The sequence below is a fragment of the Mya arenaria genome, chromosome 6 (assembly GCF_026914265.1).
Source record: "Mya arenaria isolate MELC-2E11 chromosome 6, ASM2691426v1".
Classification (NCBI taxonomy): Eukaryota; Metazoa; Mollusca; class Bivalvia; order Myida; family Myidae; genus Mya; species Mya arenaria.
The window spans coordinates 888,957-904,805 of NC_069127.1; the positions used below are offsets into that span (position 1 = coordinate 888,957).

Genomic DNA, 15,849 nt, shown 5'->3' on the forward strand with positions numbered 1-15,849 from the left:
ATATATGGTAACTAATTGGAATTCATTTCAATGATCACTTGCAGTTATTGTCCGAGCGAGGTGAGAAGCTATCAGGCGTGAGTGAGCGTACGGAGGAGATGGCAATGCAGGCAGAGGCGTACTCCAACACTGCCCATCAGATCATGTTAAAGTACAAAGACAAGAAGTGGTACCAGTTTTAGCGTCTATTTCACAACTTGTGTCACATCCGTGTCAAGGCTGCATTCGGCAAAGTGTATCCTCCATGACATGCCTGCAACATGCAGGTTCATCACCTGTGTCTCATCTGTAGGGGCCAGGTGTAGCACTTGTGTCACTCCTACCATGAACAGTAGGGTATTACATTTACATGTGTATAACCACACACACTTGGAGAAGGGCAGTTGGCTGAGCTAGTGTATAACAGTATACCACGACCAGCCATGGATGGAAATTGGACATGTTGGACATGTAGTTTGCCAATAATTGACAGTGAATGGATGGATAAACAGAAGAATGTGCTGATATTAAGGAAACATTAGTTCCTGTTGCTGTTTGAGGGATGTTTTGTCTATATCCAAGAAAATGTGATATATTGTTTCCTTGTGAAAGGGACTTTCTGTGGAGCTTGTTAGTGGAGCCAGTTTGTGGCCTCTAACTGTAGGGATGTCTGCCATTTGGACAGTGTTTGTCGACCAAAGATTCATGTTACGCCATAAATTTAGACCATTTTTGTACTGATGATATTGTACTAGTGATATGAACATGCAAAGTTTCGTTTGCATACAGTGATTTCAGCTCTCAAGTTCTGAGTGTGAAGTTCATGTATAAGAGAATGACATTGGCTAATATGTTAACTATTTAGGTAGTGGCAAATATTCTTAAATCTGATGACTGATACTATTTCTAGTTCTCACCAGTTCCCAACACAATGATGTGCTCCTGTATTGTCCGAGCTTATTTTTTTCGTTGTTATATTTTTAAATTTGTTAAATGCTGTTATAGATTTTAACCCAAAGAAATGTAGTTTTACTTGCCAAGAAGCCAGTTTCATATTTCTTGCAGTACCTTTAGGGTTGAATTATATCCAAATAAAAGATATAGGCATCCATGGAATTTTTAAATAATGAATTGACTGATTGATGTCAATATCAGGGTATGAACACAGTTGGGCTGGTTAAAGTATGTGCGAAGAACTCCATACTTACTTGAACAAGCCCAACTGCGTTCATATCTCGGATAATGACATAAATCCTCAAAACTAATAACAAGATTGTAACCATGTATGTAAAAGCAGAAAGCGCAAAAATATTGGTGAATGCTAATGAATGCTAAAAGATTTGCTGTGGTTTACTTTAGTCTCATGAGGTAGAAATACCGTGTTTTATGCTAGTCTCTTTCAAATTTATCTCGGTATCCTTCATCAGGAACATTATTTTTGACATTTATTCATCCTTTTTTGGTAAATTAAAACAATATTATTTATTGTGGTATATCTTATTTGGGAGTAAGAGTGCATCTTTAATATGTTCAATCACTTTTTTTACATAAAATTAAAACATGGATGACACCAATATATTTAACGGAATAAACACATGACTGTTGATTAAAGTTTTACGTGGCCTGCTGACACAATACAAATGATAACAAGATAATTTTCAATTTATATTATTTATTAATACACAATGATTTGTGAGACTTGTTAAGACAGCTGATGGTGTAATTTATAACCATTTATTGAATAAACGTGATTATTGAAGTTAATGTTGGGAAATTAGTCATTCATGGGTGCTATTTAGTTGATAATTACTTTGCAGGTATAGTGCATTTTTTGTTTCGATATTTCAGTGTAAGTGTGTGTATTCGGTGTTCTTATTTCTAAACTCATTAAAAACATGGTTACAATGAACAAGTGCTGTTCTTTACAATGGTATTAGTGACAGTTCGATACACTACTGCTGTATTATTTTGATTGTCATACACATACATTCGAGCTAAAATGTAAGTACCTAATCAAGTTGGGATTATTTTTTTGCATAAGCTTATTTTTCTAGGCAATTTAATGATTTTATAATTTGTTTCATACAAAGTGAAGCAATTCAAACCCCATTTTATATGCCAAAATATTCTCTAAGAATTAGGAAAATAACTGGTATTCCCATTTATTAAAAAAAAAAATTACGTAATAATATAAACAGCATTTATGTGTAATTCAATAAATGAGAATTATTATCTAGGTAATATACATTTTCAGTGAAATGTGAAGTAAGAATAGTTAGACATGAGACTGGAATCCATTGCATGAGTTTTGTTTCTTCACCTCTTTGGGTGAAACTATACCTAACAGCTTGTAGCCTGCCTCTTTATGTTATACATTCTGTTATATTAGTTTGAGGTAAATTAAGCATATGGTGAACTATGTATGTTACTGTGTTTTCAGGAAGCCTGACGATATTCTCACATCACATGTATAACATGACCCCATTCTCATTCAGATGCACGGCATGGTATCAGTCCAGCTTTACCGGAACTGACAACTAGCGCATTATTCATCTGGTTAAGGCCGGAAGGTACTAAGCGGCATTAAAATAAAGAAGGTCTTGGTAGCTTCTGGCCTTATCCCCATGAACGATACATGTACCTATGATATCTCTCTATTATGTTTATGCTTTACTGGCATATTTGTGTTTGCTGAATCGTATATCTTCATTAAGCTTTGTAATTCTATCCTGTTGATACTTTTATATATTTTATTTTGTTGAGTTTATTTGTAATGACCATGCTTCATGCTGCATTAGTTTATATATTATTTCTTCATAGGGCATATGTGACAATATATGTGTGGTTCAATACAGGTTATGTATTCAAATACAACTAGATTACAATTTATATACATGGACAGTTGACAATACGCTTAAATCGGATTACAAATGCCCTCGATTATTACCTGCTTAACTTTTTTTAACAATATACTGTATAAATTCCAAATCCATGTGCACCTGTTTTTCCGGGTGATCAGTTGACTGGGCAATATCGCCATGGATTTGACAGTTATATATATTTATATAAGGGTGTTTTATAAATATTTATATACAGGTGATCGGTGTTATTTTCAATAAAGAGTACTTCATTTTTATTCAATGTGAACTCGTTGATAATGATAATTATTGAAAAAATGGGAAACACTCAACAAGTGAAGACAATTTTGAAATACAAAATTTCATTGTGTAATGTTGCATTTTCAGCAGTATGAGAATGTTTTTTTTTAATTAAAGCAGTTGTATTGATTACCATTTAATTATTTATTATAATCATTCAGTGTAATATTAAATGATATTTGGAACTGCATTGGTTTAGTTAAGCTGTGCAAGACTTATGTGCAATATTCATAGGTGTGATATAAATTTCTTCAGCTTTTATTGTGTTGACACCTAGGGATAATTCTGTCTACATCGTCATACACATCATACTATCGTTTTCAATCAATCACATTCACATCTTGTTACAGAGCCTTTAAACTTTGTATGAGCTTTGGATGTGGTCAGTAATGACCCCTATTGACTTTGGGTCAGTAGGTCCGAGGTCTAGGTCATCATGACCTTGACTAGAACAAATGATGGGCTCTGGCCACACATCCGATTCTAGGAATTCTAGTTTTCAAGTTTTGAAATCCATGTTCTACATTCCCCTAAGATGTGGTTTAGTGGACCAAATTAAAATATAACATTCCTAATAAGGCAAATTGTATGTTTCGAACAAGCAAACATTCATGCTACAACCTTTATTGTTTTTCATTCCTATGTTAAATAATTTGAAATCTGACTGTACAGATATTATTTATATGTAACTATTGATGTTATTTATGGGCAATTTGGTGTTATAAGTAATGAAAGGAAAGGTTTTAAATATATACTAATTTATTTTGATGTAATATTAGCGATCGTTAAAACCTCTACATGGCAGAGTGTAATAGTTTGATCCAACAATTATTTTCTAAAAAAAGACTCCTGTAAATAATCTGATTGTCTTCAACAAGTTGAATACTAATTAAATAAGACACCTGCTGCAGCTAATTGTATAAAAGTAGGTAATTGTTTGGTTTGGTCAAAGTAAGCCGAAAAATTAATTGATTGGTCAATATTTATCCATTCATTGCAAATAACCAATCAAATCATTTAAATGTGCAACCGAACCAGAGTTACCTATGGACAGCTTAACCAGCTTTTTACAATTGGCTGCTGGGGCTGTATTCATGAATCATCTGAAGTTATTTCATAACTTGAGTTAGGATCTTATTTAAGATGTTTTTATAAATACCAGCTATGTTGTACATTTACTATTGGAATCATTCCTCTCATTATATATAGTTGAATTTGTTGTTTTTGGGTCATGTTGATGTGTTTGGTGTCTTGCAAAGCATATTTTCAATGATGTATGGTCATAATCCTGGTACATGTGAAAAGTTTACAAAGAAAAAAGGTGAATCTTTTTAAAAAAAAATTTTTATTGAAAATGTTCTCATGACGAAACTTGTGTTTATGATTATTAACAATGACTACGCCAATGTCTGTAGCTTGGATTTTTTCTGCCTGAAATAGACTTGATTGAATGTGTGTCAAGGTCAGTCATAGTAATATGCTGAAATAGACTTGATTAAGAGTGTGTCAAGGTCAGTCATAGTAATATGCTGAAATAGACTTGATTAAGAGTGTGTCAAGGTCAGTCATAGTAATATGCTAAATAGACTTGATTAAAAGTGTATCAAGGTCAGTGAAAGTAATATGCTGAAATACACTTGATTGAAAGTGTTTCAAGGTCAGTCAAGGTATAAAACCAAATAGACTTGATTGAAAGTTTGTAAAAGGAGGTCAAGGTCTTGTGCTGAAATTGAATTGATTGAAAGTGGGTCAAGGTCATGTGCTAAAATAGACTTGATTGAAAGTGGGTAAAGGTCAGTCAAGGTAATGGTGTGGAATTGAACTGGATTTAAATTATGTCAAGGTTGTCAATGAAATGTGCTCTGCATGATCCTGAAACACAGCCTTCAGGCCTTTGAAATTGAGGTGTACTATAAAACCCAATCATTTGTGCAATATGTTTGTTATTGATTGATATATTATAGATTATATAGCTGCAATTTGTACAGATTTTTATGAGAATGTGTATATTTTATTGTTTAGAGCATCCCTATTGTGTGTTTGAGTATGATAAACAAATCAGAATGAGGAAATCTCGATTGGATGTTAACATGAGAGACTTGTCTGTGCTGGGTATTAATACCTACATCATATAAAATGTATGGTCAGTGGGACATGTATAGCAACTTTGATGAAATACTGTCTTCGATATTAGAGATGAGGCTTATTTATCAACTCCTTATTAAAACTCATAGTCTTTATAATTTCATACAGTTTGCTATTTTGTAAAGGGATTGTGTCTTAACCATTCACTGTATAGAAGGAGAGTAGAAAAAACAATCTGAAAACAATGATTTTTATTTTAATTTAAAAAAAATAATACTTCAAACAAATTATTTTGAAAGCTCAACATTTTGATAGTTATACTTGGATTAGTTATGAAAAAAGAACAGTGAATGAAAAATTCAAAACCTTTATTTATTATAATAATATGCAAGCTATGGTTGTAAGTCCTGTGTGAATGTTCTAGTCCTTATTATTTGTATAACAAGCTCACCCACTAGTTAACTTGCACAGTTTAGGGTGTGTGTAACCATGTATGACTGGCCACTGTGTAAATGGCACATCTAGGAGACTATTGTAGTATCATCGTTCGGCCTAAACTTGGCTTAAGTTTCCAATATTTTCTGTTTTAAATTACTCTTGCAGAGTTCTGAAAATAATATTAATATATATTGGTTTGAGACACATGTACTTTAATTAGAAAATAGCACTGGTATTTATTTATGTTCTCATAAACAAAACCTTTGTATAGTTATTTTAGTCATACTCATTGCACATAATTTTCATTTGTACATTCTAAGGCATATGGACTAGAATAACTCAGTATGAAATGTTTCATTTTTTGATTGTTTATTGCGTGGCTGATGATGCATGTTGTTAATCAATGTTCTTGTTTTATTGATACAATGTGATTTCCTGTAGATCATTCTGAACGGTCAAATAAATCCCTTAAACAACGCAGCCATTGTATTATATATCCTTTTAAATGCAGCCATTGCCTTGTAAATACCTTAAGCAATGCAGTCAGTGCCTTAGTAATCCTGTAAGCAATGCAGCCATTGCCTTATAAATCCCATAAGCAATGCAGCTATTGCCTTATAAATCCCTTAAACAATGCAGCCATTGTATTATATATCCTTTAAAATGCAGCCATTGCCTTGTAAGTACCTTAAGCAATGCAGTCAGTGCCTTAGTAATCCTGTAAGCAATGCAGCCATTGCTTTATAAATCCCACAAGCAATGCAGCCATTGTCTTATAAATTCCATAAGCAATGCAGCCATTGCCTTATAAATCCCATAAGCAATGCAGCCATTGCCTTATAAATCCCATAAGCAATGCAACCATTGCCTTATAAATCCCATAAGCAATGCAGCCATTGCCTTATAAATCCCATAAGCAATATAGTCATGCCTTAATAATTCCATGAGCAATGTAGTCATGCCTTAATTATCCCATTAGCAATACAGCCACTGCCTTATAAATCCCATAAGCCAATGCCTGCATTGACTTTTGAATCCCATAAGCAATGCAGCCATTGCCTTATAAATCCTGTGAACAATGCAGCCATTGCCTTATATATCCCATAAACAATGCAGCTATTGCCTTATAAATACAGTAAACAATGCAGCCATTGCCTTATAAATCCCATAAGCAATGCAGCCATTGCCTTAAAAACCTCGTAAACAATGCAGGCATTTCCCTCGTAAATCCTTTAAGCAATGCAGGTATTGCCTTGTAAATCCCGTAAACTATCCAGGCATTGCCATGTAAATCCCGTAAATAATGCAGGCATTACCTTGTAAATCCTGTTAACAATACAGGCATTGCCTTATAAATCCTGTAAGCAATGCAGCCATTGACTTTTAAATCCTGTAAACAATATTGTCATTGCCTTATTAGATCCTTGAACAATGCAGCCATTGCCTTATATATCCCTTAATCAATGCAGTCGTTGTATTATACACCCCTTTAACAATGCAGCTACTGTCGTATGAGACCCTTGAACAACGCAGCTGACTAATTTTTCTTTTTAAACAACGCAGCCATTGTCTTACAAATCCCTTTAACAAGCAACTGTCTTATAAATCCATTTAACAACGCAGGCATTGTCTACAGTAAAAGGTAGTGAGACATAATAGAATTGTTATGTTAGAGAGGTGGTGAAATATAATAAATAGGTAGTGAAACATGATAGACAGGTGGTTAAACAAGATAGAGAGGTAGTGAAACATGATAGAGAGGTCGTGAAACACGATAGAGAGGTCGTGAAACATGATAGAGAGGTAGTGAAACATTATAGAGAGGTAGTGAAACATGATAGAGAGGTAGTGAAACATGATAGAGAGGTGGTGAAACATGATAGAGAGGTAGTGAAACATGATAAGAGAGGTAGTGAAACATGATAGAGAGGTGGTGAAACATGATAGAGAGGTAGTCAACCATGATAGAGAGGTGGTGAAATATGATAGAGAGGTAGTGAAACAAGATAGAGAGGTAGTGAAACATGATAGAGAGGTAGTGAAACATGATAGAGAGGTGGTGAAATATGATAGAGAGGTAGTGAAACATGATAGAGAGGTAGTGAAACATGATAGAGAGGTAGTGAAACAAGATAGAGTGGTAGTGAAACATGATAGATAGGTTGTGAAACATGATAGAGAGGTAGTGAAACATGATAGAGAGGTAGTGAAACAAGATAGAGTGGTAGTGAAACATGATAGTGAAACATGATAGAGAGGTAGTGAAACAAGATAGAGTGGTAGTGAAACATGATAAGAGAGGTAGTGAAACATGATAAGAGAGGTAGTGAAACATGATAAGAGAGGTAGTGAAACATGATAAGAGAGGTAGTGAAACATGATAGAGATGTGGTGAAACATGATAGAGTGGTAGTGAAACATGATAGAGAGGTAGTGAAATATGATAGATATATAGTGAAACATTATAGAGAGGTAGTGAAACATGAAAGAGGGGTGGTGAAACATGATTGAGAGGTAGTGAAACATGATAGAGAGGTAGTGGAACATGATAGAGAGGTAGTGAAATATGATAGAGAGGTAATGAGACGTGATAGAGAGGTAGTGAAACATGATAGAGAGGTGGTGAAACATGATAGAGTAGCAGTGAAACATGATAGAGATGTAGCGAAACATGATGGAGAGATAGTGAAACATGATAGAGGTAGTGAAACATGATAGAGAGGTGGTGAAACATGATAGAGAGGCAGTGAAACATGATAGAGATGTAGCGAAACATGATGGAGAGGTAGTGAAACATGATAGAGGTAGTGAAACATGATAGAGATATAGTGAAATATGATAAAAAGGTATTGAGATAGTGAAAGATGGTAGAGAGGTAGTGAAACATGATAGAGGGGTAGTTAAACTTGTTAGAGAAATAGCGAAACATGATAGAGAGCCGGTGAAACACTTCGCTTTCCTCTACTAGTACGTATACTTGCAGGAGGTTTTAAATTTCGTTTTTCAAGTGTACCGGGTAGGTACCAATGACATATAATATCATTTTTTAATCGTTTCCGGTCATGAACAATAACATGTAAGTGAATAAGGAAAAAGGTAAAATTACTAACGTTTAGTATTTTTTGTGTTTTTTCATTTCATTAACTTTAAGACTAGCTTAAGTGTAATTCCATTGTTCCTTTTTTTAAAAAGTTACATATTTCTAATAGATTATATATTTTATATTTTATTTTAATAAACTTAACATACGAACCCCACTCTAGCATTTGATGAAAGCGTTGAATAGCTATAGGCGCGACAATCCTGATTTTACAAGTCTGTCAACAAATCGAGTCCGAAAAATCTTTTGAGTGGCCCCAAACTGTAACCATTAAGTGGATAGGTAATTGTAAATTGATTTGTGTTTAATTAGCTAGTTTCATAACAGTAACAGATAAACCTATACATATACTATGAAATATGAACATTGCTTTCAGCTCGCAAGTTTATTGATTATGTAAAGTTAATTAATAATCTAATAAAACCCGTTTTGACTATATTTGTAGTAGATAAAATAAGGCATGGTCTTTTAGTCAGCACATTTCCATTCTTTGCATTGTTATCTATAACTATCCATTCCCTTCGGTTTCTATGAAATATGAACATTGCTTTCAGCTCGCAAGTTTATTGATTATGTAAAGTTAATTAATAATCTAATAAAACCCGTTTTGACTATATTTGTAGTAGATAAAATAAGGCATGGTCTTTTAGTCAGCACATTTCCATTCTTTGCATTGTTATCTATAACTATGCATTCCCTTCGGTTTATCACCAAGTTTTATTTAAGAGTCTCGTGTTTGCTTTCAAATTCACATTACCGATGCAATATTATGAACGTATTTAAATACATTTTTTTAATTCGCACTTGTTTAAACCGCAAAATACCATACGTCCCAGTTTGTAACCCCAGCACACTTATTCTTTTAACACGTCAATTAAAGAAAAAGATCTTACAATGCCTGAAATCGATTTGCGGTATTAAGTCTGCGATCTACAGCTAAAAAAATACAATTTCACATTCACTACTCTTAGCAAGACTTCGAAACCGACTCTTTCGTGATAGCGAATAAAACAAATGTACGTCATGGAAGAAAACTTAAAAAAAACACACACCATATAATATATTTTATAACAAAACAAGAGATGACAATGAAATACACGTGTTTTTGTTTTCCCTACAAATTATTTAGCGTCCTCAGCGTCAATGCGCTGGTTAAGTTGCGTGAGCGCGGCAAGGCGGCGGTCGCGCCACTGTCTCCGCTCTTGGAGGTCACACAGAGGGATACGGGCCTCCAGCTCCGTGCGGATCTGCTCCAGCACCGGCCCTCCGAACCGGTCGTTGGACTTGAGCGTCGACATGACGCCCTCGATCATCGTGGCGTACCGATCTGCGTAATTTTTCATGCCTGCGGGAAACACGCAAACATGTTCACAACGTCAGTCACCAGAAATTTGACTATGTTTTCACTGAGAAAGTTAGTGAAGAACCACCAATTGTAAAATAAATAGGAAATATTGATATAATGTAATAGATGCAATCTAAATATTTCTTAACATGTAGTATGTATGTAGTTCACTAAGTGAGTGATGATTTGACGTCATCTATTACAAGTATACAAGTAAATTGTGTCATGTATGTTCACACACGGCCTCAAAGAACCGACGTGTAACATTTTACAACATGTGAACTATTTCATCATACGGGAATATTTGTATATACATGTAATTACCGTCTGCGTTAAGGTGTGCAGTTTCAAAGGGCCCCATGAAAGCGTAGCGACGCCCAAGCCCCGCGCTCATCACCTTGTCAATGCCGTCAACATCAACAATGCCGTCCTACAGGACAAAACATGCGGTTTATGAGAATACAATGGTGGCCTCCCCTTCTTGATAAGAGGGCTTGGCTTTCTCCCCAACGTGACCTTCAATTTTTAGGCAATTGTGCTAAGACTGATATTATGTATAAAACTTGTTTTATGCGATGACTGTTGTTCTAATACAGAGGAATTGAAGCATTGACTGTCTTGTTAACCTATAATGTTGATTAAAGATAATAAAATGCGTATCTTTAAATTTTTATTCAGATAACAAATTTTATTTTAGTCTTACAAAATTCAGATTAATTTTAACATAGTATGTCTTCATAACAAACAAGTCGTTTTTCATTTCTAAAAGGCGAACCTTTATGAGCCCCCATCCTTCCCGCATGATGGAGTACTGTATCCGGTTAAGCACGAACCCCTCTATCTCCTTCTTGAGGACGACTGGTACCTGGCCTATCTTCTCCATGAGCGCCTTGGTGCTGGGAACAACGTCACTGTCCGTCCACGGGCTGGGTACCAGCTCCACCAGCGGCGCGTAGAACGGTGGGTTCGTCTGAAAAGTTCAGTTTCACTATTCTAATAGTCATAATAACATATAGGTGAATTGTAAGATCGCAATATATTTCACCGAGTAAGCACCAAAGGCTATTACACAAGTGGCGTACCCACGGGTGAAATATTTACTATGTGTATTCACGAGGTGAAAACTATTGCGATTTAACACCGAAACAAGTATGTATAATGAAAATTAATTGTATTTGTTCCCGAACGTAACGTCTTTTCGGAAATGATGTCATTGAGCTTTTGTCGCAGTCCTGTGCGCACTGACGTTTAAGTTGGGACATGAGAGCGGGCTAAAATTTTAGAACAGTGAAAAATACGAAACAGAAGTGAATATTTTGAAACATTGAGATATCATTTTTGTTTCACTTCTAAATCTCTTTAAATCACTCAGTAACATGACATCATCAAACTATAGGCATACCATTTTGAAAGGATCTGGCGTATCCCATTGTTGAATAATGCTTTAAAGGGACTGTACTCCGTATGATAAAACAGCGAACAAAAAGACAAAATTGTCGAAAACTGACATAAACTTGGTATCGATGTGTACAATGCATTGGAACTTACTAACTGAAGTACCACATGGTTTACAATTAATTTATTTTTCGCAATTGTTTTAGTGTTTTCCATTAAAAATATTACTAGGTATGTCTACCTAGTAGAATTCATTCCGTATGCGTGATTGGCTAGTCGATTTTATCACATGATATGACCATGTTAGGTAAACTGTATAGCTTAAATATTCCAACTGTTTAGAGTAAGCCTCCGTTGCACAGTGGATACAGCACAGGACTGCAATTTTGGCGACACCGGTTCGAACCCGGTCTCCGACGCGATTATTTTTTTACATTTTGGTATGGGTTTTGAACAATTATGATATCAAAGAGTAAAACATTTTATTAAATAATTGTCCTGAGATTCTTTACAGAAAAAAACTTTTTTGGTGCCAAATTGGTGTACAGTCCCTTTAAAAGAAGTGATGCCGTATGATCACACAAGCAGAATAAAAATATGAGCTCCATGATAAAAGGAATATGAAGTAAGGCATTATAAGTATTATTGCCTGACACTTAATAGATAAAGTTTGCTGAATACTAAGTGGAACATACAAGGAGTGAAAAGGAAACATTTGTCACATGTAAATTTATGCAACTTGGAAGTATTTCACCCAATTGTAAATAACAAGCAGTTTTGCTGCAGTTGACAATCAATGGCAAATGACTTGCACATAATTCTTAGAATTGTGCCTGATTTCGTCTTCGTAACACAGCAAAACGACCAACCTACCGGATGCGCTACAATAAACCGGTTCTTGTGTTTGATGTCGGCGGCCAGGCGTGACGGAAGTAGCGCGCTGGTTGAGGACGCCAGGATGCATGTATCACTCATGACGGCATCAGCCCGCGTGTGCACAGCGTTCTTTAATTCTATGTTTTCCGGAACACATTCCTGTCGTTGAAAAATCATTTTATTGTATGAAACTCGATAAACACTTTCCCTTATAACCAAACATTCTAAAAGTATAAGGACATATTCATATTGCGGTTTGTGGCGTTCTTTACATTATAGATGTATTGACTTTCGAAAAGAAATGTACCAATGCAGTTCAAGCAGAAAATGTCAGCATCGATCATTTGAGGTCATATTTTGTTTCTATTATGCAAAGCAAAATTCCAAATTGTTACATGAGCCGAAACTTGCCTGAACATAGAATGCACCCCGCACACAATCTTCGAACTCGCTGGTGGTCCGGATGTTGCTGAACTGCTGTTCCGCGCTCAGTTTTCCACGGAGGAGGCCGAGCCGCTCAAGTTCCGCCAGCTGTGTGCGCACCTCCGCCATGGCGCCCTGCAGTTGTTTCTCGTCAATGTCGTACATTTCGACATCGAAGTCCGCCGCCGCGAACAGCATTGACCAGCTTCGCCCAATAAGCCCACTGGAAATGTATGTTGGTGTAAAACAGTATAGCTAACGTATCAATCAGTATCGACATCATAATCTACTTGCACTGTGTTAAAAAAGGTGTCGATCCCTAGTTGTTAATACGTGTATACTATAAAAACGAAATTAGCATGTCGTCATTTTCATCAGAAAACGTGTTGCAGTGGTTGCCAATGTTTAACTCATGGAGGATTCTATATTTCCCGGATTTATTTGAAAAATACCGTCGATCACTTAGAATCATTGCGATATAGTTACCTTCCTATAATTCCTATTTTTTCTCTGTTCATTTTGATATTTGATGGCACAGTCTTTTGAACGATAGGTGATTATTCTGTTGCGTTCACTAATGAAGTTGAGTTCTGTCTTATCTCAGTTGTTGATAAGCGATAATAGTACATTGTGTACAATAATTAGGTATCATTGAAATAACGAGTTGTAATGTATTCAAATTCATGTTTACTTTTAGTGCTACAGTTATAATGTGGCGATCTAATTCTTCTATTAAAAGCCATTATGTGCATAATGCAGGTCAGTGTCTAACTAGTGGTCAACCCTGATCCCATGGCATGGTCAGCCCTGATCCAAGGGCGTAGTCAACCCGAATAGCAGGGCATAGTCAACCCTGATCCCAGGGTGTGGTCAACCCAAATATCAGGGCGTTGTCAAAGCTAATCCCATGGCGTGGTCAACACTGATCCCATGACGTGGTCAACCATGATCAAACGGCGTGGTCAACCTTGATACCAGGGCGTGGTGAACCCTGATCCCAGGGCGTTGTGAACCCTGATTCCATGGCGTGGTCAACCCTGATCCCATCGCGTGGCAACCCGAATATCAGGGATTTGTCAACCCTAATCCCAAGGCGTGGCAACCCTGATCCTAGGGTGTGGCAACCCGAATATCAGGAAGTTGTCAAACCTGATCCCGGGGCGTGGTCGACCCTGATCCCAGAGCGTGGCAATCCGAATATCAGGAAGTTGTCAACTCTAATCCCAGGGCGTGGTCAACCCTGATCCTAGGGGGTGGTCAACCCTGATAACTGGGCTTGGTAAACCCTAATCCCAGGGAGTTGTCAACCCTTATCCCAGGGCATGGTCAACCCTGATCACAGGGCTTGATAAACCCTAATCCCAGGGCGTGGTCAACCCGAATATCAGGGAGTTGTCAACCCTAATCCCAGGGCGTGGTTAACCCTGATCCCAGGGTGTGGCAATCCGAATATCAGGAAGTTGTCAATCCTAATCCCAGGGCGTGGTCAACCCTGATCCCAGGGTGTGGCAACCCGAATATCAGGAAGGTGTCAACCCTGATCCCAGGGCTTGGTAAACCCTAATCCCAGGGCGTGGTCAACCCGAATATCAGGAAGTTGTCAAACCTGATCCCAGGGCATGGTCAGCCCTGATCACAGGGCTTGGTAAACCCTAATCCCAGGGCGTGGTCAACCCGAATATCAGGGAGTTGTCAACCATAATCCCAGTGCATTGTCAACCCTGAGCCCAGGGTGTGGCAACCCGAATATCAGAAAGTTGTCAAACCTGATCCCAGGGCGTGTTCAACCCTGATCACAGGGCTTGGTAAACCCTGATCCCAGGGCGTGAATATCAGGGAGTCGTCAACCCTGTTCCCATGGCGTGGTCAGACCTGATCCAAGGGCGTGGCATCCCGAATATTGGGTAGTTGTCAACCCTGATCCCAGGGTTTGGTCAACCCTGATCCCAGGACGTAGTTAATCCTGATCTCAGGAAGTGGCAACCCGAATATCGGGGAGTTGTCAAACCTGATCCCAGAGTGTGGTCGACCCTGACCCCAGGGCGTGTTCAGTCCGAATATTAGGGAGTTGTCAACCCTGGTCCCATGGCGTGGTCTACCCTGATCCCAAGGCGTGACAACCCGAATATCAGGAAGTTGTCAACCCTGTTCCCATGGCGTGGTCAGACCTGATCCAAGGGCGTGGCAACCCGAATATCGGGTAGTTGTCAACCCTGATCCCAGGGTTTGGTCCATCCTGATCCCAGTTCGTGATCAGACCTGATCCAAGGGCGTGGCAACCCGAATATCGGGGAGTTGTCAACCCTGATCCCATGGCGTGCCAAACCCTGATCCCAGTGCGTGGTTAGACGTGTTCCAAGGGCGTTGCAACCCGAATATCGTGGAGTTCTTAACCCTGGCCCCAGGGCGTGGTGAACCCTGATCCCAGGGCGTGGTCAATCATGATTCCCGGGCGTTGTCATCCTAGATACCTGGGCGTGGTCATTCCTGATCCTAAAGCGTGGTCAATGGCAAGATCCCAGGGACATAACTCAAAATTCAGTGAACAAACATCATAGATGACCCTTTAGCTGGTTCAATATACTTTATGTTAACTATTCTTTACTAGGAAGCGATATTTCGACAACAAGTAATGAAGTCTGTTTCTACACGTACCGTGCTACGGCTGTCAGTTTAAGGTGAACGTTATTTCAAGTAATCAGCTAAATAAGGTAACATGAATCATTCTCATAAAGCTTAATGCACGTTATATGTGCATCAGATAAAGCTTAACTGACACGTATATTGCAGAGAGCATCGATACGTACGTAATATTAATGGAACAATAACAGGCGATACAAGCCGTGATATACGGTATATAGTATGTTACTAGTCTAAAACAATGCTGTTAACGCAATGAACAAGCATCATGCTGATTTTTCATACTAAAACATATCACTTTGTTAGAATATTAAAAAACTGCTTACCTTTTATAAACTCCCCCTTCACGGTCCGTTTTTTGCGTTTGTACAATTAACACCATAGTTGTATAGTGGGATGTAACCTTTCTT

The 15,849-nt window shown here is 37.5% G+C and overlaps 2 protein-coding genes across 11 annotated transcripts in view; one reads left to right on the top strand and one right to left on the bottom strand.

Annotated features, from left to right (window-relative positions):
• Window positions 1-6,138, top strand: part of LOC128236670 (syntaxin-binding protein 5-like) — an 80,550-nt gene extending 74,412 nt beyond the window's left edge. For all 9 annotated transcript variants that reach the window (XM_052951683.1, XM_052951685.1, XM_052951687.1 and 6 more), the window contains one exon: window positions 45-6,138. In XM_052951683.1, the coding sequence (XP_052807643.1) occupies window positions 45-182 (138 nt within the window). In that variant the 3' untranslated portion in view covers window positions 183-6,138. The remainder of the gene's footprint in view (window positions 1-44) is intronic.
• Window positions 6,139-9,852: 3,714 nt separating this feature from the next.
• Window positions 9,853-15,800, bottom strand: LOC128239453 (lambda-crystallin-like). 2 transcript variants are annotated; one of them, XM_052956090.1, is made up of 6 exons: window positions 15,766-15,800; window positions 12,788-13,022; window positions 12,374-12,535; window positions 10,881-11,075; window positions 10,430-10,535; window positions 9,853-10,105 (listed from the first exon to the last, which is right to left on the bottom strand). In XM_052956090.1, the coding sequence occupies exons 2-6, from the start codon at window positions 12,995-12,997 to the stop codon at window positions 9,882-9,884; spliced, it is 897 nt and encodes a 298-aa protein (XP_052812050.1). In that variant the 5' UTR covers window positions 12,998-13,022; window positions 15,766-15,800; the 3' UTR covers window positions 9,853-9,881. The 2 variants fall into 2 exon arrangements, with proteins under 2 accessions (XP_052812050.1, XP_052812049.1); XM_052956089.1 differs by lacking the exon at window positions 15,766-15,800 and adding an exon at window positions 13,286-13,398.
• Window positions 15,801-15,849: the final 49 nt, after the last annotated feature.

Coding starts and splice junctions, on each gene's coding strand:
- LOC128239453 (XM_052956089.1), bottom strand. CDS start 13,317: ATGAACAGAGAAAAAATAGGAATTATAGGAAG. Junction 12,536..12,787: donor GGGGTGCATTCTATGTTCAG/GCAAGTTTCGGC, acceptor TTTCAACGACAG/GAATGTGTTCCGGAAAACAT. Junction 11,076..12,373: donor GGTTTATTGTAGCGCATCCG/GTAGGTTGGTCG, acceptor TGAACTTTTCAG/ACGAACCCACCGTTCTACGC.